General features: G+C 39.2%; 1 protein-coding gene across 3 annotated transcripts in view; it reads right to left on the reverse strand.

The window, feature by feature from the left end:
* Positions 1–27,314, reverse strand: part of LOC105464605 (oocyte secreted protein 1) — a 98,060-nt gene continuing 70,746 nt past the window's right edge. The window contains exons 1-5 of one of the 3 annotated variants that reach the window (XM_011712624.3): positions 15,195–15,284; positions 10,598–10,779; positions 8,712–8,809; positions 6,528–6,650; positions 5,072–5,378 (exon numbers count right to left, since the gene is read on the reverse strand). In XM_011712624.3, the coding sequence (XP_011710926.1) occupies positions 5,258–5,378; positions 6,528–6,650; positions 8,712–8,809; positions 10,598–10,779; positions 15,195–15,270 (600 nt within the window). In that variant the 5' untranslated portion in view covers positions 15,271–15,284 and the 3' untranslated portion in view covers positions 5,072–5,257. Of the gene's footprint in view, positions 710–5,071; positions 5,379–6,527; positions 6,651–8,711; positions 8,810–10,597; positions 10,780–15,194; positions 15,285–27,314 lie in introns of those variants that run through there. The other 2 variants (XM_071074557.1, XM_011712623.3) reach the window with 2 other exon arrangements.

Genomic DNA, 27,314 nt, shown 5'->3' on the forward strand with positions numbered 1-27,314 from the left:
ATCATCTCCCAAAGGAAAACTTATACCTCTTAAGCAACTCCACACTCCTCCTTTCTCCCAGCCCCTGGCAAGCACCAAGCTACTTTCTATCTCTTCGGATTTACCTATTCTGGACACTTTGTAAAAATTGAATTACACTCTTAACTTTAAAAATCATGCTATTTATTTGTTTACAAATAAAAGAGGCTTTATATCTTATAAAGGGTTACAGACTGCAAGACGGCCATCCTAACAGGCTGGGATGCACAGTCTCCAACACAGTCTGAAAGGCACATTGCAGAGAGGGAGGAGTGAGATGGGAATTTATGCTGAATGGGTTGGCCAAGCATATGTATTCAACAGGTTATAGGAGGACCTATGAATATTCTCTAGGGCGGTTCTAACACGTAAGTGCTGAATAAGCATGCATGTTATATATGACCCATGTTCACTTTGGGGTGGAGACTTAACATTTAAATGTATCACAATTAGGCCTTCTGCATCTAAAGGTCTTTCCAAGACACAAAGTTATACAAGTGTGCAACCTCTGTAAACTGGCCAGAACCAGTTCTTGCTCAGTCGTCTCTTATCAGGAGAGAGTTGCTGAGATGAGTCCCTTGTCCAATCAAAGCTGTAGTGATGGCTTGTAGCGCAGGAAGGTCAGCCTCTGGCAGTGAATGAGCTGTCATTGTTAACATTGCTTATCTCAAGGCCAGCGCTTGTTTAGCTGCTGAAAAAGAAAAACCTTGTGGCAGTTAGAACAAAGTTTATTCTTTGAGTGTAGGGGTGCATGACTTAACCATTACTTGGCATGGCCGTGGGTCCTGTTTATAGTTTTGTATGGCTATTGCCACAAAGAGTTTGTTGTGTCAGCCTTATGATCTTTTTTTGAGACAGAGTCTCACTCTGTTGCCCAGGCTGGAGTGCAGTGGCGCAATCTCGGCTCACTGCAACCTCCACCTCCCTGGTTCAAGTAATTCCCCTGCTTCAACCTCCTGAGTAGCTGGGATTATAGGCACACGCTACCACGCCAAGCTAATTTTTTTTGTATTTTTAGTAAAGATGGGGTTTTACCATGTTGGCCAGACTGGTCTCGAACTCCTGACCTCAGGCAATCTGCCTGCCTCAGCCTCCCCACATGCCAAGATTATAGACATGAGCCACCACGCCCAGCCTGATCTCTTTTTTTTATATTAATGCTAGTCAGGTGTTGTGTCTAAACCACAGAAGGGAAGTCGTGTAACAAGGCATGTCCAACCCCTCACCCCAGGATGGCTGGAAACACAGTTCTTAAGGTTTCTCTGGGGTCCTCTTGGCCAAGATGGGGGTTCATTAAATCAGTTGAAGGCCTAGAACTTTATTTTTAGTTCACATGGTACCATGAATCCATACTTCATTCCTTTTTATGGCTGTATAGTATTCTGTTTTGTGGGTATAGCACATTTTCTTTTTTTTTTTTTTTTGAGACGAAGTCTCGCTCTGTCGCCCAGACTGGAGGGCAGTGGTGTGATCTTGGCTCACTGCAAGCTCCAAGCTCCACCTCCCGGGTTCACACCATTCTCCTGCCTCAGCCTCCCAAGTAGCTGGGACTACAGGCACCCGCCACCACACCTGGCTAATTTTTTGTATTTTTTTAGTAGAGACTGGGTTTTACTGTGTTAGCCAGGATGGTCTCGATCTCCTGACCTCGTGATCCACCTGCCTTGGCCTCCCAAAGTGCTGGGATTGCAGGTGTGAGCCACCGCGCCCGGCTCTAGCACATTTTCTTGAGTCATTCAACCACTGATGAACTTTAGGGTTGATTCCATCTTTGCAAATAGTGCTACTCTGAAAGTTGTTGTTCAACATTTGTTTGAATTCCTATTTTCAATTATTTGGGGCATTTGACTCAGCTTTCATTGCCTCCTATTCACCCCCTTGCTGAGGGAGAGATTCCTATCCTAGGGCTATGGTGATAGCCAAACACACACCTGCCACTGAGCAGATGCGCTCGAAAGCAATTCACTGGTGTGTACATTCACAGCCTTGCAAAGGAGAACACCACATAGCACATAGGTCCACATGAGGGCTGCACTTAGGAGCACAGGGAACAACCAGGGGCTCTGGAACATAAGCTTTGTAATATCAAGAGGGTGAGGTGACCTCTAGATCCCACAGGAGCGTATGATTGGTTTGTTTGAATAATTCTGCAGACTGCCAGGGAACTGAAACCCACTGTTCAGAGATAAGCAGGAACTGTATCTGGTCTCCTTGATAAGCAGAGCTGTGTAGCGGGGACCTTATCTGCAGGAGCAGAGGAGAGAGAGAAATGTGCAGTTAGGCCATTATAGCCCTTCCAGTTTCACCAGATGCGGAGATAGCATGTGATACCAGGCCTTACTATTTATTAGTCCTTACATGACAGCCTAGGAGTGAAACTGCCAAGCTCCCCACAGCGGCTGTATTATTTTACATTTCTTCTTTGTTTTGTTTTGTGTATTTTTTTTTTATTATTTTTTTGAGATGGAGTCTTACGCTATCGTCCAGGCTGGAGTGCAGTGTCATGATCTCGACTCACTGCAACCTCCACCTCCTGAGTTCGAGTGATTCTCCTGCCTCAGCCTCCCAAATAGCTGGCACTACAGGCAAGGGCCACCATGCCTGGCTAATTTTTGTATTTTTTGTAGAGATGCGGTTTCACCATGTTGGCCAGGCTGGTCTCGAACTTCTGATCTCAGGTGATCCGCCCACCTCAACCTCCCAAAGTGCTGGGATTACAGGTGTGAGCCACTGCACCAGGCCTTTTGTGTATTTTTAACTTTTAAGTTCAGGGGTACAAGTGCAGGTTTGTTACATAGGTAAACTTGTGTCATAGAGGTTTGTTGTTCTGATTATTTCATCACCCAAGCATTAAGCCTAGTACCCATTGGTTATTTTTCCTGACCTTCTTCCTCTTCCCACCCTCCACCCTCCAAAAGGCCCCAGTGTGTGTCGTTTCCCTGTACATGTTAGGTGTTTTCATCATTTAGCTCCAACTTATAAGTGAGAACATGTGGTATTTGGTTTTTGTTTCTGCATTAGTTTGCTGAGGATAATGGCCTCCAGCTCCATCCATGTCCGTGCAAAGGACATGATCTTGTTCTTTTTTATGACTGCATGGTATTTCATGGTGTATGTGTACCACATTTTCTTTATCCAATCTATCACTGATGGACATTTAGGCTGAATCCATGTCTTTGCTATTGTGAATAGTGCTGCAATGAACATATACCTGCATGTCTTTATAACAGAATCATTTCTATTCCTTTGGGTATATACCTAGTAATGGGATTGCTGGATCAAATGGTATCACTGTCTTTAGGTCTTTGGGGAATCTCCACACCATCTTCCACAATGGCTGAACTAATTTACACACCCACAGTGTTCAAGCATTCTTTTCTCTCTACAGCCTCACCAGCATTTGTTATTTTTTGACTCTTTAATAGTAGCCATTCTGACGAGTGTTAGATGGTAGCTTAAGAATTAAGAACCCTTAATTCTCATCCCACTTAACTTTTCAGCAACAGATAATACAGTTGACAGCTCCGCCTGCATGGCTCCCTGGACCCCACTCTGCCCTGGTTTTACTTCCAATTGACCTTCTCCTTGGCTCATTCAAAGGTTCTGCCTTCTCTCAGCAACCTCTTAACATTGGATATCCCAAGACCTAAACCTTGGACTGATTATCTTCATTTTCCTCACTTCTTTGCTTTGAACTCATGCAATCTTACTGGCTTTAAGTATTAGTATGTGCTGATGAATCCTAATGTTCTACATCCAGTCTGGACCTTCTCCCTCTGAACTGCAGACCTGTATATTCAACTACTCACTTGCTCTCTCCTCTTGGAGATCTAAGCAGCATCTTAAACATGACATTTTCAAAATAAGGTTTCCAAACCAACATCTTCCACATTTTTATCCAAGACAGTAGCATCTCCTACTTTATAGTAGCTCATAAATCCTAAACTCTCCAGATTCCTCTAACATACTTCATATCTAGCTGTCTGCAAATCCTTAGATCAATTTACCCGACCTCTTCCTATGAAATCCATGCTACATCTAAACCAGGGTTCTCATCCTCAGTACTATTGACTCTGGGCCCGGATAACTCTTTGTCATCAGTGGCTGTCTTAGGCACTGTGGATGCCTAAGACACTGTGGACCCAGCATCCCTGGGTCTATACAGATGCCAGTAACACACTAACACCATCACTGTAACGAACAAAGTTCCTTCCAGATACATCCCCCAGAGGGTAAAATTGGCCCTGGCTGAAGACCACTGACCTTGTAGTCATCACTACCTAATCCCTCTCCCTACTTCAGTCCCTGCTTCCTCTTGGTGTCTGTTTTCCATCCAGCAGCCAGGGTGATCCTGATAATAAAAATCCAAGTCAGATCACATCACTCCTCCATTTGGAGCTTTCCAGGGGGTTCCCATTTTATTTCAAACAAAAGCCAGGTGTGTCAATCAACTTTGAGAAATTAAATGAGGTACTCCACTCATTGTTTTAGGTGTTTCGGTTGTTGTTTTAAGACCTCATCTGTATGACTTTACCTCTCCAATCATGCTGGCCTTGTTCTGCAAACACTCAGTGACTTTACATCAACTGTTTCCATAGTCTTGAACAGCCTTCCCTCCAGGATCTGCCAGGCTCATTCCTCACTTCCTCCAGTTCTTTCCTCAATTATTACCTTCGAGGGATGTCTTCCCTGATGCCGTATTAAGGACCACAACCCTCACCCAAGAATTCCCTATCTTCTTTCTCTGCCTCTGTGCCCTAAGGTGCATTTACTCTTTCTTAAAATACTATAGAGTATGTTTTTTTGTATACTCTGCCTCCTCCTACTAAAGTGTGAACTCCATGAGGGATTCTTTGTGGAATAAATGAATGATTAGGCCCTGTTACCAGGACCAACCACAACTAAGCCTTAGCTAAGGGCATGAATCAGCAACTGAGAAGAGTTAGTAACTGTACCCTTAAAAACCTATTTCTAATGAGCATTGAAGCTTAAAATTACATAAAAGTCAGTCTTGCAATAACTAGAAACAGATATATAGTAGTACAAACTTTATTCATAAATAAAACTTTATAAAGTTAAAAGCAGTGGCAGTTCCTATTTTAAAAGGGGAATAGTGGAAGGCAGCCTGCATTTTATTTAAAATCACAAGTTAGGTTTTTCAGATGGATAACGGTTGAGATCATTAAATCCCCTTCCTGCTTCTCAGATTTTCACAAAATAGCACATTAAATCCTCAGTCCTAAGCAATCATGGCAGAGATTCCAAATTGCCTTTCAGTATCAAAGTGGACAGCACAGTTTCTTCTCTTGCAATAAAGGTACTCATTTGATGAACAAGGGAGTGTAGCAGTCAGATTCTTACTGAAATGGAAGAAAGACAATAAAATATATGTCCCAATGTAAACATTACTTTGCTACTTCTAAGAGCCTGTTATTCATAAGTAAAGCAATGTATATGTATGGGAGTGAAGGAGAAAGTATAAGTAGAAGGTAAGGAAGAAGAAAGAAAGTTTATGTTCTATCCTTGAGACTGTAATCCTTAAGTGTTTAATGATTCAAGTGCAATGTATGTATAAGCGAATAAGGAAGGCCGGGTGCGGTGGCTCACGCCTGTAATCCCAGCACTTTGGGAGGCCAAGGCGGGCGGATCACGAGGTCAGGAGATCGAGACCATCCTGGCTAACACGGTGAAACCCCGTCTCTACTAAAAAAATGCAAAACATTAGCCAGGCATCGTGGCGGGCACCTGTAGTCCCAGCTACTCGGGAGGCTGAGACAGGAGAATGGAGTGAACCCAGGAGGCAGAGCTTGCAGTGAGCCGAGATAACGCCACTGTACTCCAGCCTGGGTGATAGAGCAAGACTCCGTCAAAAAAAAAAAACATAATAAGTGAAAAAGGATACTTTTGCCCTCTAAGCTATGAAGTACATCCCAAATGTTCTAGGTATCCTGTTTACTCTCTATTAAACACAACTCCATCCTTTTATTAATAGCCATATATTAATATGTATGGATTTTTCATAATATGCCTTCATATGGGGCTCAAGAATGAAAAACTGTACTACCTTACAGTCATTTGGTACCTTCTGGAAAGAGTTGCAACACAGACTTATGACACTTCTGAGTTCACTTTCCCAGGGATCATCAACATATCTAAGCCACTTTGTAGGCTCAGTGTTAATACTCATTTATTACAATTCAGAACTTTATTGATATTGAAATTGATAGCTTTTTTCTTTTTAGTTAATTATAGTATTTCACATACTGCCCAAAATGGATAGCTCTTAGTTATATGGGGTTCCCAGTTAGTAACAGGTTATCAAGACCACCATGATCAATAAAATCTTCAACAAACATAGGAAAGCATGAACTTGCATTCTTAAACCAGAAACATTTTAGGCACAATGCACCTTAAGACAAATGTGTGCCATTTTCTTGACAATTGTATTGACTGCTATCTACGACACACCTGGACAAAAATCATAAGATGCCAGTGTTGAGGGTTCTTACCAAGATTGTGTTGCAGAAGTTACTGCTGTGTCTTCATTCGCAATCTGTATCTTCACCTCTATCTCCCATTCATTGCCAGTTTCCCCATCTCTCGTTTCAACTACATTTAAAAGAGGATGCTGACTAAAATAAGAGAAGATAGAAAAATATCATAGTGGTTAAGATCTACTCAGATCCTAGCATTTACAAGGCTGAACTTGGGGCCAAATTACTATTATTGGTAGATATATTGATTTCTGCTTCCCGCCACCACCCACCAACACACCCCACCCCAGAACATCACAGGCAGTATTTGTGGTGCTAAGAAGCAAAGACTTAAAAAACAGACTTCTGCGTTCACTTCTTGATTCCACCATCTACCAGCAAATGATGTCGACCAAGTAACCTAATTTTTCTGTGTTTCAATTTTCTCACCCTGAATTTGGCATGATAGTATCTACCACCACAGCTGGGTACCCATAGTCCCAGCTACATGGGAGGCTGAGGAGGGAGACTTCCTTGAACCCAGAAGCTCAAGATCAGCCTGAGCAAAATAAGGAGCCTCAACCACTTAAAAATAAAAAAATAAAAGAATAGTATCTACCTCATTGAGTCAGCAGGAAGAACAAATACATTCCTACAAGCACAGTGCAGGCATAAGGTAAGCAATTAATAAATGTTACCTGCTACTATAATTATCTGTGGGAAGAGTTCTGTGTAATGTGACTTTTCTGTAACTACTCAGGGAAAAAAAAAAAATTCAGTTCAGGATTTTAACCAGAAAAACCTCATGGAAACATTGCCCAAAGTCCTGCCAAATATATCACACTTGTGCTAAGACCTAATCAAATTGGTTGTTAATGTTCTAAATTTTTTTTAATTCTCAGTTTTTGTGGGTACATAGTAGATATGTATATATATGGTACATGAGATATTTTGATACAGGCATATAATAGGAAATAAGCACTTAGACTTTCTCAAGATGTCAATAAAAAAAAAGACCCAATCTTAACCCACAAATCCTGTTTTAAGGTATCTCTCTCCCAACACTGTCAGCCCTGCATAGTACGTGCTGATCTTGATACCCTGATGAGTTCAGTATCTTTTAGACTTTATTATACTTTCTCTTATTGCCTTCAGGAAACTTGCAGATGGGCTCAAGTTTAAATATTGGTTGACGAAAACCTATCAGGTTTTCAGTGACCCTGATGCTTATATCAAAAAATAAGTCATCATTTCATTTTTCAATAATATTCCCAGTATTCCTATGTTCTAGGGGACAGTTGTGACCATTTTTGAAGAATACAGGGCCAAATGATATGGTTTGGAATCTGCATCCCCACTCAAATCTCATGTTCATTGTAATCCCCAATATTGGAGGTGGAACCTGGTGGAAGGTGATGGGGTCATGGGGGTGGACCCTTCATGAACGGTTTAGCACAGCAGTCCCCAAACGTTTTGGCAACCGGGTCAATTTTGCGGAAGACAATTTTTCCACGGATAGGGGATGATGATTTGGGGATGCAACTATTCCACCTCAGATCACCAGGCATTAGATTTTCACAAGGAGTGCGCAACCTAGATCCCTCGCATGCGCAGTTTACAATAGGGTTCGTGCTCCTATGAGAATCCAATGCCACCGCTAATCTGACAGGAGGTACAGCTCAGGTGGTAATGCTGGCTTGCCGCTCACTCCTTCTGTGCGGCCAGGTTCCTAACAGGCCAGGCACCACTACATCTCCATGGCTCAGGGGTTAGGGACCCCTAGTTTAGCACCATCCCTTCGGTGCTGGTCTCACGATAGAGTTCTCGGGAGATGTGGTTTTTTAAAAGTGTGTAGCACCTCCCCCAACCACTTCCACCTGCTCCAGCCCTGTGAGTATGCCTGCTCCAGCTTTGCTTTCTGTTGCCTTATGCCATGAATAAAAACTGAGGCCTCCCCAGTCATGCTTCCTGTACAGCCTGCAGAACAATGAGCCAATTAAACTTCTTTTCTTATAAATTACCCAGTCTCTGGCATTTCTTTATAGCAAAGCAACAGAGGACTAAGACACCAAGGATCAAGAGATTTGTGTTCCCATTAGACTTTGGTGTCTCCTCCACTCCCCTCGCTGGTTGTACCATTTAATCTTTCAGGTTTGGAATTTTTATCTGGACAGCTAATGACGCCGGGGCTAGGACAGGGGTCTGGTACTCCGTACTCACTTGCGGACCACACACGACAGAGGCATTTCAGCTCGGACAGCAGAGTCTCTTGAGATATACTTAATTTTTGTTTTAAGCAGAAGAACTCCCCTGAGAGGCTACAAGACAAAGAGAGGTTTTAAACCCATATTTGTCTCAAGTATCTCAGGAAACTTACAGGCATTTAAATAGGAATTTATAGATACATCAAGCTTTCTAAAAATGGTCACACTCTCACTAAACTATAAACAGCATCTGTTCACAGGAAACAGGACCATTTCCCAAACTGACAGATGGGTTAAAATCTGGCACAGTGCTTGTACATAAAAGGCAAGCAATACTTGTTATTTAAAAGAGAAAGGAGTTTTGTGATTCACATTCAAGAAAGCAATTGACACCTCTTTTTGAGACACACAATTGTAGTGATACATTGCTTATTCAAAGAGAGCATGGGTTTTGAGATCATATGAATCACATTTGGAATCTTGGAGCTGCCTCTATTCGTCATGAATCCTTGAAAACCGTGTTTAAACAATTAAGTCTGTTTTCTTATTTCTATAAAAAAGCAATAATTATGGTGGTAAAGAATAATAGTGATTAAATTATCAGCATATAGTAAATACCTAACAGGAAGAAGAGCTGTTTTCAGGGGGATGGGGTGGAATGGAGTTAAGACAATTAATAGTAAAATATTTTTCTAAGGACATTTAGCATATGGTTCTCAATATAAGGCCCAGTCTTTGACAGCATAGGAGGACATGATGATTCAGAGATACCCATATCCATTACATAATTTTAAATGTTCCTATCTCAGATATATCCTGCTCTCTTTGGATAATTTGAAAATATAAGCATAGATAAAAACTACCACCACCCAGATTATTAGCATTTGAATATTCCCCGCTCCCCCCAGTTTATATCAAGGTTGATAGTGCCCCCCAATACATGCCGTGGTGTATTAGACCTGTAATGTGCTTCCCAGATCCCCTAAGAGCTTGTTGACCCAGCTGTTGGGAATGCTGTTGCCAGATAGCCTTCAGCCGTCAGCTCTCACCCCCTCCAGGAACTGTGTAGCTGCTGAGAGCTATCTTACCCCTAGACACACCCCTCTCCCAGGGTGGCCCACTTCTGATCACCTACCCAGCAGGAATTTGAAGCCCTGTGTAGGGTCAGCCAAAGCTGTCTTTGAGGCTGCATCACAGCTCAGGTTTGTCCTTTGCCCAATCTTCTTTCTCCCAAAAGCACTTCTTAATAAATATTCCACACACTCAACTCTACCTCAGATTTTGCTTTTGCTTTCTGTGTTACCCAATCTGTGGCATTTATCTAAACCTGATCAAGTTCTATTACTTCTCTTAGCATTTTATTTGGGATAATGAAAAAAATAAGGAATATCATAGCAAGATTTTACTAACTTTAAATGCTTTTTAAATCAAGTCAAAATTCCAGTTACACTTTTATCAGTGATATGCATAGTGACTTAGTATACCCAAAATATCTGGTGAGTATGGGCTAGGGCTAGGAGATTACTGAATATTTACTTTGAAAAGGCTTCTGATGCTTGATTAGTGTTACTCCCACCTTCTGTTTGCAATTGACCAAACTTCATGAATTATAACAAATAATTAGTTAGACAAACTGTTGAAAAACCTTGTGATGCATGGAAAATACTTTCCTCCTTCAAAACATTCAACTCTCCAGCCTGCTCCATCACGAAATGAATAATTAGTGTTTGCAATTACCACCCAACAAGAAAAAAGCATTTAGCATCTCCTTTCTTAACTGCTTCTGTCCTAAATGTGATCATTAAAGAGTCTAGCCATATTACAAATAGACACTTAATGACTTCTGGTTTGTATATTGAAGGAACCATAAGACACTTGGGTTTTGATAGCCATTTCTCTTACTTGAGTTACAATACCGCAGTCATGAGGATGGTAGAAAAACTCATAGTAGACATTTGGCAAAACATAGGTTACAGGACAGCCATCTCCTAGAAACACTTCATCGGGGTTCACATACAAATTGTAAAATATCGTGGGTTTAATCCTGGCAAAGAACCAAAACTGGGTGCAGTGTACTTGAATAGCTGAAAAGCAGAAAAGAGAAACTTTCTGTTAGCATGCAATTAGATAGATCAGCTCAAAAAAATTTTAGCATACCCTGTTAATACAAATGAAGAGATCATCCCTTACTAAAACAAAATGTCTTAAGAGGTGAACAAATTTGCAAAACATGGTCTTTGTATTATTACTTCATCCCCTAAAAATATCTACACATATACTCATCCTTCAGATACATTCTTTAGTGAATCTATATATAGGGGAAAAAAATCAATACAAAATAAGATTTCATCTAACCCTCCAAAGTCACTTATTGTAGAACTAGAATCACAAGACTATATCTATATTATAATGTTTATACTAAGTGTAGAGCATTTTCTGCCTCCCTTGTTCAACTGAAGCTCTTTGAAGCAAGCCCTTTCATTTCTACAGAAGCAAGCAAGTTTCCGTTTTTATACCTACAGTTTCATGATATATAAAGACTTGTCCAGAAAACTCAAGGTAGCAACCAGGCTTTTATAGAAATTGAGTGAAAACAGTGCTATCCTTTCCCTTCTATCTTGAAATATCTGGACATTAAGTTTTTTTAATCTGGAAATGGAAATAATTTTCGGATATAATCTGCTACTTGAATTAGGTCCCAGGGGAAAAGAATTAGAACAAACTAGAAATTATGAGACTGGGTAGGCATGAGTTTTTGTTTTTGTTTTTTTAAGAGTAAGTTTGGCTATTCTTCTAGACTTCACTAAAGGAAAATTTTATCAGTTGCTCTTAAGATACTAGAAGGAGCCTGAGTTCTCAGGAGATACTGAAAACTCAGCAGAGAAACCGAACCTATATAAATCTGCAATCCTTTCACAGAAGGGGCTATACACATTGCAAATAACTGTATGAAAAGATGTTTAATACCATCAGCCATTATGGAAATCCAAATTCAAATCACAATATCACTACACACCTATCACAATGGCTAAAATGAATAATAGTGAAGACACCAAATGCTGGTGAGGACACCGAGAAACTGGGTCACTCATACATTGCTGGGACAATGTGAAATGCATCAACCACACTGGAAAACAGTTTGTCAATTTCTTCAAAAACTAAACATACAACAACCATATGACTCAACAATTAAACTCTTGGGCATTTATCCCAGGGAAATACAAATGTATGTTCACATAAAATATACATAAATGGGCCAGGCAAGGTGGCTCACTCCTGTAATCCCAGCACTTTGGGAGGGCGAGGCAGGTGGATCACGAGGTCAGGAGTTCAAGACCAGCCTGACCAACATGATGAAACCCTGTCTCTACTAAAAATACAAAATTTAGCTAGGCATGGTGGCATTCACCTGTAATCCCAGCTACTCAGGAGGCTGAGGCAGGAGAATGACATGAACCTGTGAGGTGGAGGTTGCAGTGAGCCAAGATTGCACCATTGCACTCCAGCCTAGGTGACAAAGCTAGACTCTGTCTCCAAAAAAAAAAAAAAAAAAGTACATAAATGTTAACAATAGCTTTATTTGTAATAATCAGAAACTGAAGGCAGCCCAGATGTCTTTTGGTGGGTGAATGGTTAAACAAACCATGGTATAATCATGCCATAGAATTCCACTCAGAAATAAAAAAAATCAAGCGTTGATACACACATCTTCGATGAATCTTCAAGGAATTATGCTGAGTGAAAAAAAAGTCAGTTCCAAAAGGTTGCAAACTCTGAGCCCATATATATAACACCCTTGAAGTGACAAAATTGTAGAAATGGAGAACAGATCTGTGCTTGACAAAAATTAAGGAATGGGGAGACAGAAGGTTTGGCATGAGTGGTTCAGGGGGAAAGTAGAAGTGGCTCTAAAAGTGGCTTCCTGATTACAACAGAGACGTTCTGTCCTTTGGCTGCATCAATATTAATATCCCAATGTAATACTGTATTATATTTCTGCAAGATGTTACCATTGGGTGAAGCTGAATAAATGGTATACTTCATCTCTGTATTACTTCTTACACTGTATGTGAATCTACAATTACCTAAAAATAAGACTTTCCTTAAATGTAAAAGCCCCAGTTATTCATATCCAGATTGGCAAAAGTAAGATATCTGAGAGCACCAATTCGAATTAGAGAATGATTGAGCAAGAGAGTTACTTTTCAGATCTGCACCTGTGGCCTCACAGTTCCATTCCTAGATATGTACACACACACACATAAAACACTCAAATACAAACAATATTTGTAACAGCCCAAAGCTGGAAAAATTCTATCAACATGAGAACAGAAACAATTTGCAATGCATTTATTCAATGCATTGCATTCAATGGAATGCTAAATAGTAATTAAAATAAACCAGAGCTACAAATGTAAATCTCCAAGTGATGGATAACAAAAAAGCTGTAGAATTAAATAGAAATAGAAGATAAATGCCTGCAAAACATATTTAAGGATCCACAAATTTGATGTAAAATTGTAAAACACACAGGAAAATGAATAATTACCAAACTCACATATGGGCAAAGAGGGAAGAGAATAGAATCAGGAATGACCACAGGGACTTCAACTCTACTTCAACTTTTACTTCTATTAGAAAATAAAATTTAAGCAAATGTGGCAAATTATGGATTTAATAAAGCTGAAGACCGGATCAGTGGATATTGATATGATTCCTTACAGTTACTTGCTTTTTTTAGTTATCCATTTTAAATAGTTCCTAATTAAAGAAAGCATAATGAATACACTAAGATTCTAACATGAACCCATGTCAGGTCTAAGTTGTCTTGTTGAACAGGTAACTTGACAAATATATACAACCTTTCATTGCAATTCTGAAATCTTAACCTTAGAAATTGACAGCCCAGGCAGGAAGCAGTGGCTCACGCCTGTAATGCTAAAGCTTTGGGAAGCCAAGGTGGGAGGATTCCTTGAAGCCAAGAGTTGGAGACTAGCCTGGGCAACATAGCAAGTCTCTATAAAAAAAAATTTTTTTAATTAGCAGTTCACAGCTGCAGTGAGCTATGATGGCACCACTGCACTCCAGCCTGGGTGACAAAGAGGTAAATAAAACAAAAGAAAGAGAAAGAGATAGAAAGAAGAGAAAGGGGAAAAGAAAAGAATGAGAAAGATGAGAAAGAGAAGGGGAAAGAAGAAAAAAGAGAAAGACAAGAGAAAGAAGAGAAAGAGGAAAGGAAGAGGAAGAAGAAGGGAACAGGAAGAGGAAGAGAAAGAGAGAGAGAGAGAAAGAAAGAAGGAAAGAAGGAAGGAAAGAAAGAAAAAGAAAGAAAGAGAGAAAGAAAGAGAGAGAGAAAGAAAGAGAGAGAGAGAAAGAAAGAAAGGAAGGGAGAGAAAGAGAGAAGGAAAAGAAAAAGCATTCAGCATGGTGACTCATGCCTGTTATACCAGCACTTTGGGAGGCCGAGGTGGGCAGATCACTTGAGGCCAGGAGTTTGAGACCAGCCTGGCCAATATGGTGAAACCTCATCTCCACTAAAAATACAAAAATTAGCTGGATGTGATGGTGCACCTCTGTAATCTCAGCTACTCGGGGGGCTGAGGCACAAGAATTGCATGAACCCGGGAGGTGGAGGCTATAGTGAGCCCAGATTGTACCACTGCACTCCAGCCTGGGTGACAGCGAGACTCTTGTCTCAAAAAGAAAGAAAAAAATGATGAAAGGAAGGGAGGGAGGGAGGGAAGGAGAAGAAAGAGGGAGGGAGGGAAAAGAAAGAGAGAGGGAGGGAGGGAAAAGAGGGAGGGAGGAGGGAACAAGAGAGAAGAAAAAGAAGACAGAAAAAGAGAAGAGAGAAAAAGAGAAGAGAGAAAGAAAGGAAAAGAGAAAGAGAAGCAGAAAAAGAGAAAGAGAAAGAGAGAAACTGACAGCCTGAGTTTATACTCAGGGCTACCAATCATTCTGGTTTGCTCCGGACAGGAGCTTTTTAGGGCTGACGCAGGAAAAATACTGGAAAAGCCTGGACCACTGCTCACCTCACTTAGGAGGCACTGACTGCTCCCTCTGAAATGAAAAGGATCTATGAAGGATAAGGTAAAGAAAGGCTAAGACGTTATAAGGCTTTCTTCGTGTATGTGACACACTACAGAGTCCTGAGTTCCTACGACCACCCACTCCTCTGCTTTCCAGGCCACTTGACACTCTTCATATTAAACCCACTTCAAGTATTTGAGCCCCAAGAATTGATATGGTGAGAATAAGATCAAAAGGAACGGGGAGTTGGAGAAAGACGGTCTCAGGCTAGGGCACATTCCCTAGTCTCAGTGCTGGTATGCAAGAGAAAAACATGATATCTCAAGATTCCACCTCTAAAAGATGCACCACCCCTCCATGTGTCCTTGGCTATTATTAAGATTCAACCAGACCAAAACTGTAAAGAATCCAAAGCCACGTCTTCCAGCCCTCTTTAAGAAACTTCTATTCCCCAAGTCATAAGTTATACCTGACCAGTCTTCAGCACAAGTCCATATCAAGGAATGGAGAAAAAAGAGCCCTCTTAACCCCAGCATGGTCTTCATTTGCCCAGATTGAAAACCAAATCTCACTCAGGAAACAGAAGTTGGGGAGAATTAGATAGCTTTATATGCCAAAATACCTGAAGCCACACACAGGTGTGGGTAATTAACTACAACTTTGAATAGCACACATGTGCCACAAATATAATTTTGTTTCATTTTCTAAGATGTTAGTTTTTACTCAAATGTCAAAAAACAAGAGTAAAAATAAAGCAAAATGTGCCAAGTATAATAGAAGTCTTCACTTGCTTTAGAGTCCAAAGCATCAGATATAGTGATTTTTATGCACTAAGGTTTACTTTATTAAAACTTCCCATCATCCTATAACATCTGTCTCCACATCTGAACACTAAAGAAATAACTGTATAATTTAATTGTTCTGTGTATCTCAAAAGACAAAGCCCTGAGAACATGGGAATTGAAAGATTTCATCTATTTTCACCTGTTCTCACCAACCAATCTCTAAACAGTGGCACTCAAACTTAATAGATATCAGAAGCACCGGGAGAGCTTATTGAAGCACAGCTGAGTGTCACTTAGTTTTCTGATTCACTGAGACTGGGCTGGGACCTGAGAATTGATGTTTCTCACAAGTTCCCAGGCCATGCTCATACTGACCACCCAGGGACCACACTTTGAGAATCCCTGGTCTACAGGGTTTTGCCTTCAGAGTGCATGCTGTGTTGATGCCCATTAGCAGCAATGCTTGCTTCTCAAACATTAAGGAGCACACACATCACCTGAGGCTTCCTTTACAATGCAGATTCTAATTCGGAATGTCTGGGGTGAAGGCTAAGATTCCGCATTTTAAGATTGCAGGGATGTTGCTCTGAAAACTACGTTGTGAGTAGCAATGCCTGTAAATAGTTAGTCACACTTAGATTCCTTTCTTCAAAACAGAAGATGCCAACTTAAAAATGACAAATTCAAAATCTCATTACCAAAACAAGCCTAAGCGAATGTTTGGTTCAAATATATTCTGATTTTTTTTCACTAATAACCAGTTATTAGAGTTTAGCAACTGTGTCCTACGTTAATAGAACATGGAAAGTAGAAGGTTACCAAAAACAAATAGAAAAGACTATATAAATGCATTTAACTATCCTTGATATTATGTGAATTTTATCATTAAATTTAGTCTGTTCTAAAAGTTCTAAAATACCATTAAATGATGGGCTCTTCAAAGGTTGGGACCATTCCGCTATATTTTTATGTGTCCTAAGTTTCACAAAATGGGTGCCCAATAAAAGATGGCAGGAGAAAGAAGAAAAAAATAGAATTAATTAGTTAGCATTTGTTCTTTTTAAAAGTTTGTTGTTTTTATTTTGTTTTTGTCTTTGTTTTTTTTGAAACAGAGTTTAGCTCTTGTCACCCAGGCTAGAATGCAATGGCACGATCTCAGCTCTCCGCACCCTCTGCCTCCTGGGTTCAAATGATTCTCCTGCTTAGACTCCCACGTAGCTAGGATTACAGGCGCCTGCCACTATGCCGAGCTAATTTTTGTATTTTTAGTAGAGATGTGGTTTCGCCAAACTGGCCAGGCTGGTCTCGAACTCCTGACATCAAGTAATCCACCCACCTTGGCCTCCCAAAGTGCTGGGATTACTCGTGTGAACCACTGCACCTGGCCTAAAAAGTTTTTGAAATGTTTGCATTTCACTTGTGTTAAAGATACAAATATATTTTAATTTTAATAATTATGCTTTTTAAATTTGATGTATATTGAGATAAAAAGTACATTAAAACATCATTTCAGATATATTGCTATCTAGGTGGACAGTGCTAAGGTTCAGTCCAAATGAATGTCAAAACGTTGTCCACAGGTACCTAAGGATGCACAAGGCAGTCTCCGACTTTCAGCCACCCAGTCTTAGCCTCTTACATCCGACAATCTGCAAAACTACTATTGTTATCAAATTGTCAATAAACTAGTAAAGAATAGGCGGTTTAAATCTTAAAATTACCTGGTTAAATCACTGGAAGAGCAATACTTTCAAGGTGAGGATGGAAGCATTGAAGAGGTGGTTGCTTACGGTTCTATTATCCTTTTTATTTCTACCCATGAGCCTTGTAAGGAACATGACTGTGCTTTGGTCAAGGATAGGCCAAGGTAGGATATTAACATCCTTCGTGATTCAGCGAGTTTAGGGCACAGGCGTATAACTCCACTTGTTATCACAGACATGTAGCCATAACATGGGAAGACCATCCCTTGGCTCTAAGCCGCTATTATCTGTAAAAGGTATAATTGCCCTGCTAACACTGTACATTTGCTTGCACTGGCACCCAGAGAAAGAGAGAACCAAAGCTGTCCATCTGGACAGAGGGGAGCCAGGACATGGCTCAGCTTGCTCGTGCCCAGAGAGAGAGAGAGAAACCTCTGACCCTGAAGGCAAGGGAAAGCCAGTCGCTCACCTTTGTGTGGAAGGCTCTGGACTAAGCAGCCGAGACGGAGCAGACAGTGTGCAAAAGCTCTTGATGAGAGCTGCTGTCAAATAAAATCATCTTTCACCTGCCTACGGGCCCCCTGAGTGTTCTGCTCATTCACCCACTGCCTTCAGACCTCAACATGACATTTGGTGTAGTTGTGAACCTGACAAGCCTCTATCTTCAGGCTTGCATCTTTTTTTATTTGTTTTATAATAAATCTATGATTGCTTCCATGTCCTAAAAAAAGGTCTTCTTTTTTTTTTTTTTTTTTTTTTTTGAGACGGAGTCTCGCTCTGCCGCCCAGGCTGGAGTGCAGTGGCCAGATCTCGGCTCACTGCAAGCTCTGCCTCCCGGGTTCACGCCATTCTCCTGCCTCAGCCTCCTGAGTAGCTGGGACTACAGGCGCCCGCCACCTCGCCCGGCTAGTTTTTTGTATTTTTTAGTAGAGACGGGGTTTCACCGTGTCAGCCAGGATGGTCTCGATCTCCTGACCTCGTGATCCGCCCGTCTCGGCCTCCCAAAGTGCTGGGATTACAGGCTTGAGCCACCGCGCCCGGCCAAAAAGGTCTTCTTTTTAAAATAAACTTTTTTTTAACGTTTTAAACTACATTTTAAATACTTACAAACACTAAATACATTAATGATATATATTTTAGTGAAAAAATACCAATTTTTGGAGCAAAATGGTTAAACAAGAGGTAGCACAGGAAATAGCCGAAAGTCATTATAGGACCTACCCCTCTTTTCCAATGTTGAAATGCTAGAAACCTCCAGATTTATTGGGGGGTGGTGATTATCTAATATAAAAACTGAATTGAAGGTTTCCATTGTTCTCAATATGTCTTCTTTTTGTTGTATCTATTTAAGGTATATAACCTGATTTTTTGATATAAATATACATAGCAAAATGATTACTCCAAGCAAATTGACATAACCATCACCTTCCATAGTTACCTCATCTGTCAGGAGGGCACCTAGAATCTTACCTCTTAGAAAATTTTTAGTACATATACAATATTATTAATTATACTCCTCACTCTATACTTTGGACCTCTAGACTTACTCATCTTACGTAAAGGCAAGTTTGTAGCCTTTGACCTACTTCTCCCCATTTCCTCCCCCACCAGTCTTTTTATAGCTATTCACTGCCATTTGTTTTATTCTGACTACAATAAAGATTCATGCATTGTTTTCAGTTATTATGTCACTTCAATTTTCAACAACATACTAAAGTCTAACCCTCAACTTCTTTTTCCAGTGTACGTTTTTATTCTTTTTACTTTTTTTTAAAGTGAGGCATCATTTACAAAGAATAAAATTCACTCTTTTTAAGTACAGTTCCATGAATCTTGAAAAATGTGTACAGTCACGTAACCACTGCAATAATCAAGATATGGAACATTTCCTTCACCCCAAAATGTACCCACCTGCCTCTTTGTAGTCACCTGTTCTCTAATCCCCAGGCCCAAGTAAGTGCATGTTTTCTGTGTCTATAATTTTATCTTTTCCAAAATGTCATTGAAGTTAGATCATATAATGTGTAGACTTTGTATCTGACTTCCTTTGGTTTCATAATGCTTTTGAGATTCATTCAAGTTGTTAGGGGTAACTATAGGTTGTTCTTCATTATCATAGAGTATTTCATTGTGTGGCTATACCACAAGTTGTTTAATCTCTTATAAGTTTATAGTCATTTAAACTGTTTCCATTTTTTGGCTCTTATGAATAAGGCTGCTATAAACATTTGTGTATATGTAGATCCTTGTATAGACATATGTTTTTATTTCTCTTAGGTAAATATTCAGGAGTGGAATTGCTGGGTTGTATATACTTAATTTTATTAGTTGCTAATCTGTTTTCTAAAGTGACTGCGTCATTTTGGAATCTTACCAGAAACATGGCAATTTCCAGTTGCTTTTTATCATTACCAGCACTTGGTGTTGTGGGCCATTTTAAGTTTTGCCATTCTAGGAGGTGTGTAGTGGTCTCCATTTGTGGTTTAGATTTTCCTAATTAGTGCTATTGTACAACTCTTCATATGATTCTTTGCTATGTGTATATCCTTTTTTTTTTTTTTTTTTTTGAGACGGAGTCTCCCTCTGTTGCCCAGGCTGAAGTGTATAGTGGTGTCATCTTGGCTAACTGCAACCTCTGCCTCCTAGATTAAAGTGATTCTCCTGCCTCAGCCTCCCAAGAAGCTGAGATTACAGGTGCCTGCCACCACACCCGGCTAATTTTTGTATTTTTAGTAGAAACAGGGTTTTACCATGTTGGCCAGGCTAATCTCAAACTCCTGACCTCAGGTGATCCACCTGCCTAGGCTTCCCAAAGTGCTGAGATTACACACGTGAGCCACCGTGCCTGGCCTGCCATGTGTACATCCTTTTAAGGAAGTATCTATTCAAACATTTTATTTTTATTGAGCTATTTTTCATCTTCTTGAGTTGTACCTCATGACTTTTGTTTTGTATGGAAATGTCTTTTTAGAAGAGCCTTGGCTAGTTATCTTAAGTAAAGACACTCATTCAGAATCTGATTATTTCCTTATAATTAGACTAAAACCTTTTTGACAAGAATAAATGAAGTTAAAAATGTTATAATCTTAAGAACATTTCTATAGCTTTTCCATTGCCTAGTTTTTTCTTTTTTATGTTTTAGAGCTTTTTATATATTAAGGAGATTATCCTTTTATCTGTGATATAAGATGCAAATATTTTCCTCCTAGGCAGTCTTTTGTCTTTTGATTTTGTTTGTGGTATTTTTGCCATCAAAGTTTGTTTAATTTTTGCTTCAGATTCTATTTCATCACATTTTACTTATTGCTTCTGGAATTCGAGTCATAATTACGACAGACTCGCTTATACCTATTTAATATAATAATGAATACAAGCAGGCTAAATACACATTGAGCATTTTACTTTGACTGGAGTATGACCAGTACAGGGCTGGTAATTCACTATTAACTGTGTCATTTGTTTGTCTCTATCCAGTGGGATCCCCAGACACCTAACTGATTCAAATTCACTAAATGGCTAACAACACTAAAAAATGGCAGCTATGTACCCCTTAACACTTGTATTCAGACAGAAAAAAATAAGAAAGAATCCTCTCACTAGCTAAGGTGTCCAGTGGTCTGGCCTACAGAAGTGTCTCCCTGACTAAGGGAAACAGGATACTTCAGTCTCACTCTCAATAAATCTCTGGACCAGGGCTCAACAAGCCTTCCCTTTCAGAGGCTGAAGATCCTGAGTAATACTCCTATATGCATCTGCATTCTCTTTTCTTGCCTTGGGTTTAGAGAATTACACTTCTATTTTGCCAATTTTTTTTTTTTTACAAAAAGAATTATTACTCTTGGAAAATTTTAAGGATATATGACTAGTTATAGCAGAGGGTCCCAAACATTCACATAGTTCTCTTAATGATAGAGTAACTTTTGTTTTTTGTTTGTTTTTTATGGCATCCTTTCATCAAAAGAAATACATAACAGCTTCATTTATTGTTACATCAAAATAACTTAAGTATTTTTGTACTGACAACTTAGTATCCATCTGAAAACACTGACACATATACATTGGAAGAAAATATTTTTATTTTATTATTTAAATAACCACAATTACTAATAATATGTATATGACTGTTTGACACTGCACAGCGTCTCAGCTCTTGAAATCAGATTGGGCATCACCGTCTTCATTTCTTGTTCCACATGGATCTTCCCACGGTGACTGCCCTGGCATTTCATCACAGCAACCACTAAATCCCAAGCTGCACAAAGTTGTAGACTAATAGAAAATAATGTAGTGCCACCAAAGGTTGGGACTGTGGACTACCTTGAGCTGGTAATTTGCATCATGTCTGACAGTTGTCACGTATCACTCACTGTTTCTCTGAAATTTTTAAAATATCCCCTGGTACCGCTGTGCGTTCACTGCAGTGCCTCTGGGATCTTCAGCACAGAGAATACAAACTGTGGTGATAAGATTCGTGTTTTTATACACAAATGTGACCTATTAATGACCTCTTTAATGGAACAGTAAATTCTCACAAACAGGTATTTTACTAAATGAATGAAAATAACCACATGTGGTACACTTTGTTTTCTATTCTCTTCTCACTAATTTATTAATTCAATTATTCAATAGATATCTATTAAGCAAATGATATGTCAGGGGCATGTCTCAAATAAATGAAAATTTATTTTCACACAAAAACCTGTACACCAATGTTCCTAGCAGTTGTATTCATAGTCGCAAAATACTGGAAACAATTTAGATACCCTTTTTTTCTTGAATGAATGTCTAAACGAACTATAGTAATCTATACCATGGGATACTATTTAGCAAGAAAAAGAGCAAATTATTGCTTCATTGGAACATTCTGAATGAATCTCCAAGGAGTTATGCTGAGTAAAAAGAGCCAATCCCAAAAGGTAGTATGCTATACTATTCCATTTATATAACACCCTTGAAATGAAAAGGTGGAAACAGAGAGTAAATTAGTGGTTACCAGGGTTTAAAAAGAGATGGGGACCGGAGGGAAGTAGATGTAGCTCTTAAAAGATCATTATTATGGATCATTGTGCTGATGAAAATGTTCTGTGTCTTGACTATATCAATGGCAATATCTTGGTTGGGATATTGTGTTTTAGTTTTGCAAGATGTTACCATTGGGGAAAATTGGGTGAAAAGTACATAGAATCTCTTTGTGTTGTTCCTTACAACTGTGTATGAATTTACAATTACCTCTAAATGATTTTTAATGTAACAAAAACTACCTAAAAACCAACCAATGACTACTTTAATAAATTAAGTAGATAAGACCATTTTCAATGACCCGTAAATCAAACCCATGAAGAAAAAACAACCCAGGGATGGGTCTGCCTTTATGACAAGGATCTGTGCTACAAAAAAACACTAGCTGAGCAAAAACAAAAGACAAAAAAAATTCAACTTTAAATAAATAGGTATCATTTCCACCCTTCTGAGGAAAAATGTTTAAGAGATTTGTTAACATTCAGTCATGACAGTTTTCTTAGAAAAGAAATAATATCATTTACTTCCTATGATGAAGTAAATTGATACATTTCTAGGGACAATTTAGCAATAAATACTGTTTTAATATGTTTATTCTTTGTCACAATTCCTAATATATTATTTTGTCCCATAGAAATACTGATAGGAGATTGCAACAGTTTATCTTAAAAGATATCAATTACTGTACTCTTTGCAATATTAGCAAAGTGGAATCAAGTCAACAATCCATCATCTGATATGAGTGAAATCAATTGTGGTATATCAATACAATGCACTGATAGTCAGCAATTAAAATAACAAAGTAAATCTATATACCTACAGTATATATATGACATATATGCCTATCACACATACCTACAGTATACGTATATATACAGTACACATACACAGATTTATACCAAGTTTTCTATAGTATGTATACACATTCCTTAGCAAGAGTTATGGTGTTAATTTTATATATATTATATATAATATATAATTTATTATATAATATAATAATTATTAAATGTTAATGTTAAATAATTAATGTAAATGTAAATGTTATATAACATTAATATATTAAATGTTAACATACAAGATAGAATATAATTAATATACATTAGTTTATATAACTTATTTATAAATTTCATATTAATTTTATATAATATATACATATGCTATGAAAAACTTTAGAAAAATTAATCACAATGGCTATCACCAAGGAATGTATTAGATGAGACTTTAATTTTTTATGTTTAACATTTTTGTCTTGTTTGCATTTTATATTATTTCATGAATTTTCTTAAAGCCACCTGTCTTCAATTGTACTTCCCCTGCCCCCAACTTCTGACTGAAATATATTTAAAACTTAGGTACTGGATTTGCTTCACTTGATATAACTTTTAAGTCATTTTCTAAAATCAAGGACATTTTCAGATCTACTTATCTGATGCTTTTTAACTATTTCTGAAATGACAAAAGATAACATAGTATAGGGTTATAGCTGAAGCAGCATGCTTAAAATATAGTTTTATTCTAATTATTCATAGGTATCGCCCTTTCCTTTCTACAACGGCATCCTTTTTATTTACATTTTAAATAACATTTTAAATTGTCCAAGTAAGTCATTAAGTAACTCTCTTAATAGACTGTCTGGGAAATTTTGCCATATCCATTCTTTGACTCTATCGTGGTACAATTGATGGTGGCAGCCACTCCAGTTCGCCTGCTATCATCCCGGCTGCAGCAAGGAGGCGCCACCGCGGCTTCATGCTACACAGCAGGCAGGAGCCCTGCCCTCCTGGGTGGGGCTGCAACTGCCCAAGCTGTGGCTGCAGACTCAGGCATCCCTGCACTCTTGGGGGCCTGGGAAGGCCCCCGACTCTGCTCTCGCAGGCTTGGAAATGCCGGCCCCTGCTGTCTGGCTTCTCCCTGCTGTTGGCACCTGCTCCAATCTGGGAGCAAAGTCAGGCCAAGCCCAGGCACCATGAACAGTGGGAGGCAGACAGAATTCCAAGTGAAAGGGAGTGAGTTTCTGGTAAGGTCCCTCCTTCGAGCATTCAGCCAGCACATAGGCCTGAGATTCTATCAGTAGCAAAATCAGCACTTCTGATTTGATGCCCAAATTCATCCTAGTTCCATTATGACTGGGGGCATATAAAATGCCATTAATACAGAACCAAAAATTAAAATTACAAATAAGTGTTATATGGGTTTTAGGCTAATTGAGATGCTAGTGAGCTGGAACTGACCCAGAGACCGAAACATAATGATAGGGATTTAGCAGCAGCAGCCTTTTCCATTTATTAATCCCTAATACTCATATGGAGCTGTCATGCCATCCCCCATCTCCAACACCCACATGCTAACTTAGGACAATGGATGATGGCAGAGACCTTGTTCTCTGCTAAAGTGCTGTGGTTAGTGGAGAGTCCAGGCCTCAAAAATAGCTTTGCCATCATACCACATCATTATAATTTCTTACTAGATAGAAATAGTTGGTTTAAACAGGACAGTCTTAGGCTTTGCCTAAAAGTTTAGTTACTAGAACACAAGAAAGTTAATGTAGGTCTTTCTCGATCCAGCTTTTCCTAATGGCTGTTAGCCAGAAAAATAGAGGCTGAACAAACATTTTAACTCTTTCTTTCTCTTTCCTTTATCTATCTGATGTGCCAACTCAGTCTTGCCTAAAAAATAATAACTGCTCATCTTAGATCTGACTCATGGATGGGTCAAAATAAACTTGCTAGTTTTAGGAGATACTCACAGAGAGTTGGATGGTGCCATTGCCAATTTTTTTACTTGTTATTATTCTTCTAGTGTTTAAACATGAAGCTATATTAGAACAGAAAGAATTCAAAGCTTGAGTGTCATTTCTGGCTTTTTGAGTTCATATCTTCTAAAAAATGGGCCTCTATAAGTTTCAAAGGATAAAGTGGGTAGTGGTATTGTATAAAGAGCTCTACCAGACAGGCACGGTGGCTCACACCTGTAATCCCAGCACTTTGGGAGGCCAAGGCGGACGGATCACGAGGTCAGGAGTTCAAGACCAGCCTGACCAACATGATGAAACCCCGTCTCTACTAAAAATACAAAAAGTAGCCAGGCATGGTGGTGCATGCCTATCCCAGCTACTTGGGAGGCTGAGGCAGGAGAATCGCTTGAACCTGGGAGACGGAGGTTGCAGTGAGCTGAAATCAGGCTTCTGTACTCCAGCCTGGGTGACAGAACAAGACCCTGTATCAAAAAAAAAAAAAAAAAAAAAAAGAGCTCTACCTTCTATGCTGTTACTGCACATCTATCCAAACAGGATGTCATGAGCTGCCTTCCCTGCAGATGGCACTGTTTAATGGGTTTAAAAGAAGGAAGCCACAGGGCCCTTTGGAGGGAAAGAAAAAAAAAAAAGTCTGGGGTGAATTTTTATTCACTCACCTAACAAATATTTGAGCATCTCCTCCCATTTTCATTGACTCTAAGGTTTAACTATACCACTATTTTTCATACAAAGATTAAGGGAACTTTATATCTTTAAAGAAGCTACCAATGAATCAGGCACACTTTACTACTTAGTCTTCGAATCATTTTATAAAAATTGAAAGAGCTCTTATGGACATTTTTAATCATATCACTCTTGTGCTGCATACAAAAGCAAGTATAAACAAAATTTATTGGTTAAAGTAATCCTAAAATCTTTTTACAGTGAGTCTCACTCTTCTAAATCACTTCTTGGATCACAGTCATCAATGTTCCTGTTTCCCCACAAACATATCTCTCTTTGAGCCATCACCACCATTGGTGATGCAATATCTCTTAAAAGAATGCTTCATTCTTATCTCCAGGTTGTATGCCAACTGGTGGTACTTGTTTCTCAAATTTTCATGCCAGCACTCTCTGACCTTACCAAGAGGTGCCAACAGAAAGTTTCAGACCAAGTTCTCCATGTGCAAATGATGACAGCTACAGCATTCCTGTCCACTGACCAATCATTATATATAGCTGATTACAAACTTTCTAGAATTCTGACTTTTTTTGCTGTGTAAAAAACTGTCCATGTTAGAATAAATGAAATATATCATGTGCCAGTTCTGTTCTATGCACTGGAAATCTCATGTAGATGACATTATAATGAAAGGATGCGCACAATAAAAAATAAGCAAATTACATATCACATTAGATGGTGATAAATACTATGAAAGAATAAGGCAGGTAAAAAGTTTAATGTAGTACAGAGGATAGGATTTTAAGTAATTTTTTGAGTAAGGGAAGGCCTCATTTAAGCAGAGTTCTTTAGTTGTCAACGGAACTGATCATAGAGGAAAAGGGTTTGGTTGTGTCCCCACCCAGATCTCATCTTGAACTGTAATTCCCACAATTCCCACATGTTGTGGGAGGAACCTGGTGAGAGGTAACTGAATCATGGGGGCAGGTCTTTCCTGTGCTGTTCTCATGATAGTGAATAAGTCTCACGAGATTTGATGGTTTTAAAAATGGGAGTTTCCCTGCACAAGCTCTCTTCTCTTGCCTGCCACCATGTGAGATCTGCCTTTCACCTTCCACAAAGATTGTGAGGCCTCCACAGCCATGTAAAACTGTAAGTCTATTAAACCCCTTTCTTTTGTACATTACCCAGTCTTGGGGTATGTCTTTAACAGCAGCATGAAAATGGACTAAACAGTAAATTGGTACCAGTAGAGTGGGGCACTGCTGAAGAGATACCTGAAAATGTGGAAGCAACTTTGGAACTGGGCAACAGTCAGAGGTTGGAACAATTTGGAGGGCTTAGAAGAAGACAGGAAAATGTGGGAACGTTTGGAACCCCCTAGAGACTTGCTGAATGGCTTTGACCAAAATACTCATAATGATATAGACAAGGAATTCCAGGCTGAGGTGATCTCAGATGGAGATGAGGAACTTGTTGAGAACTGAAGCAAAGGTGACTCTTTAACATTTTAGCAAAGAGACTGGCAGCATTTTGCCCCTGCCCTAGAGATTTGTGGAACTTTGAACTTGAAAGAGATGATTTAGGGTATCTGGCAGAAGAAATTTCTAAGCAGCAAAGCATTCAAGAGATGACCTCCATACTGTTAAAGGCAATCAGTTTTA

Source organism: Macaca nemestrina, chromosome 12, assembly GCF_043159975.1.
Source record: "Macaca nemestrina isolate mMacNem1 chromosome 12, mMacNem.hap1, whole genome shotgun sequence".
Lineage (NCBI taxonomy): Eukaryota > Metazoa > Chordata > Mammalia > Primates > Cercopithecidae > Macaca > Macaca nemestrina.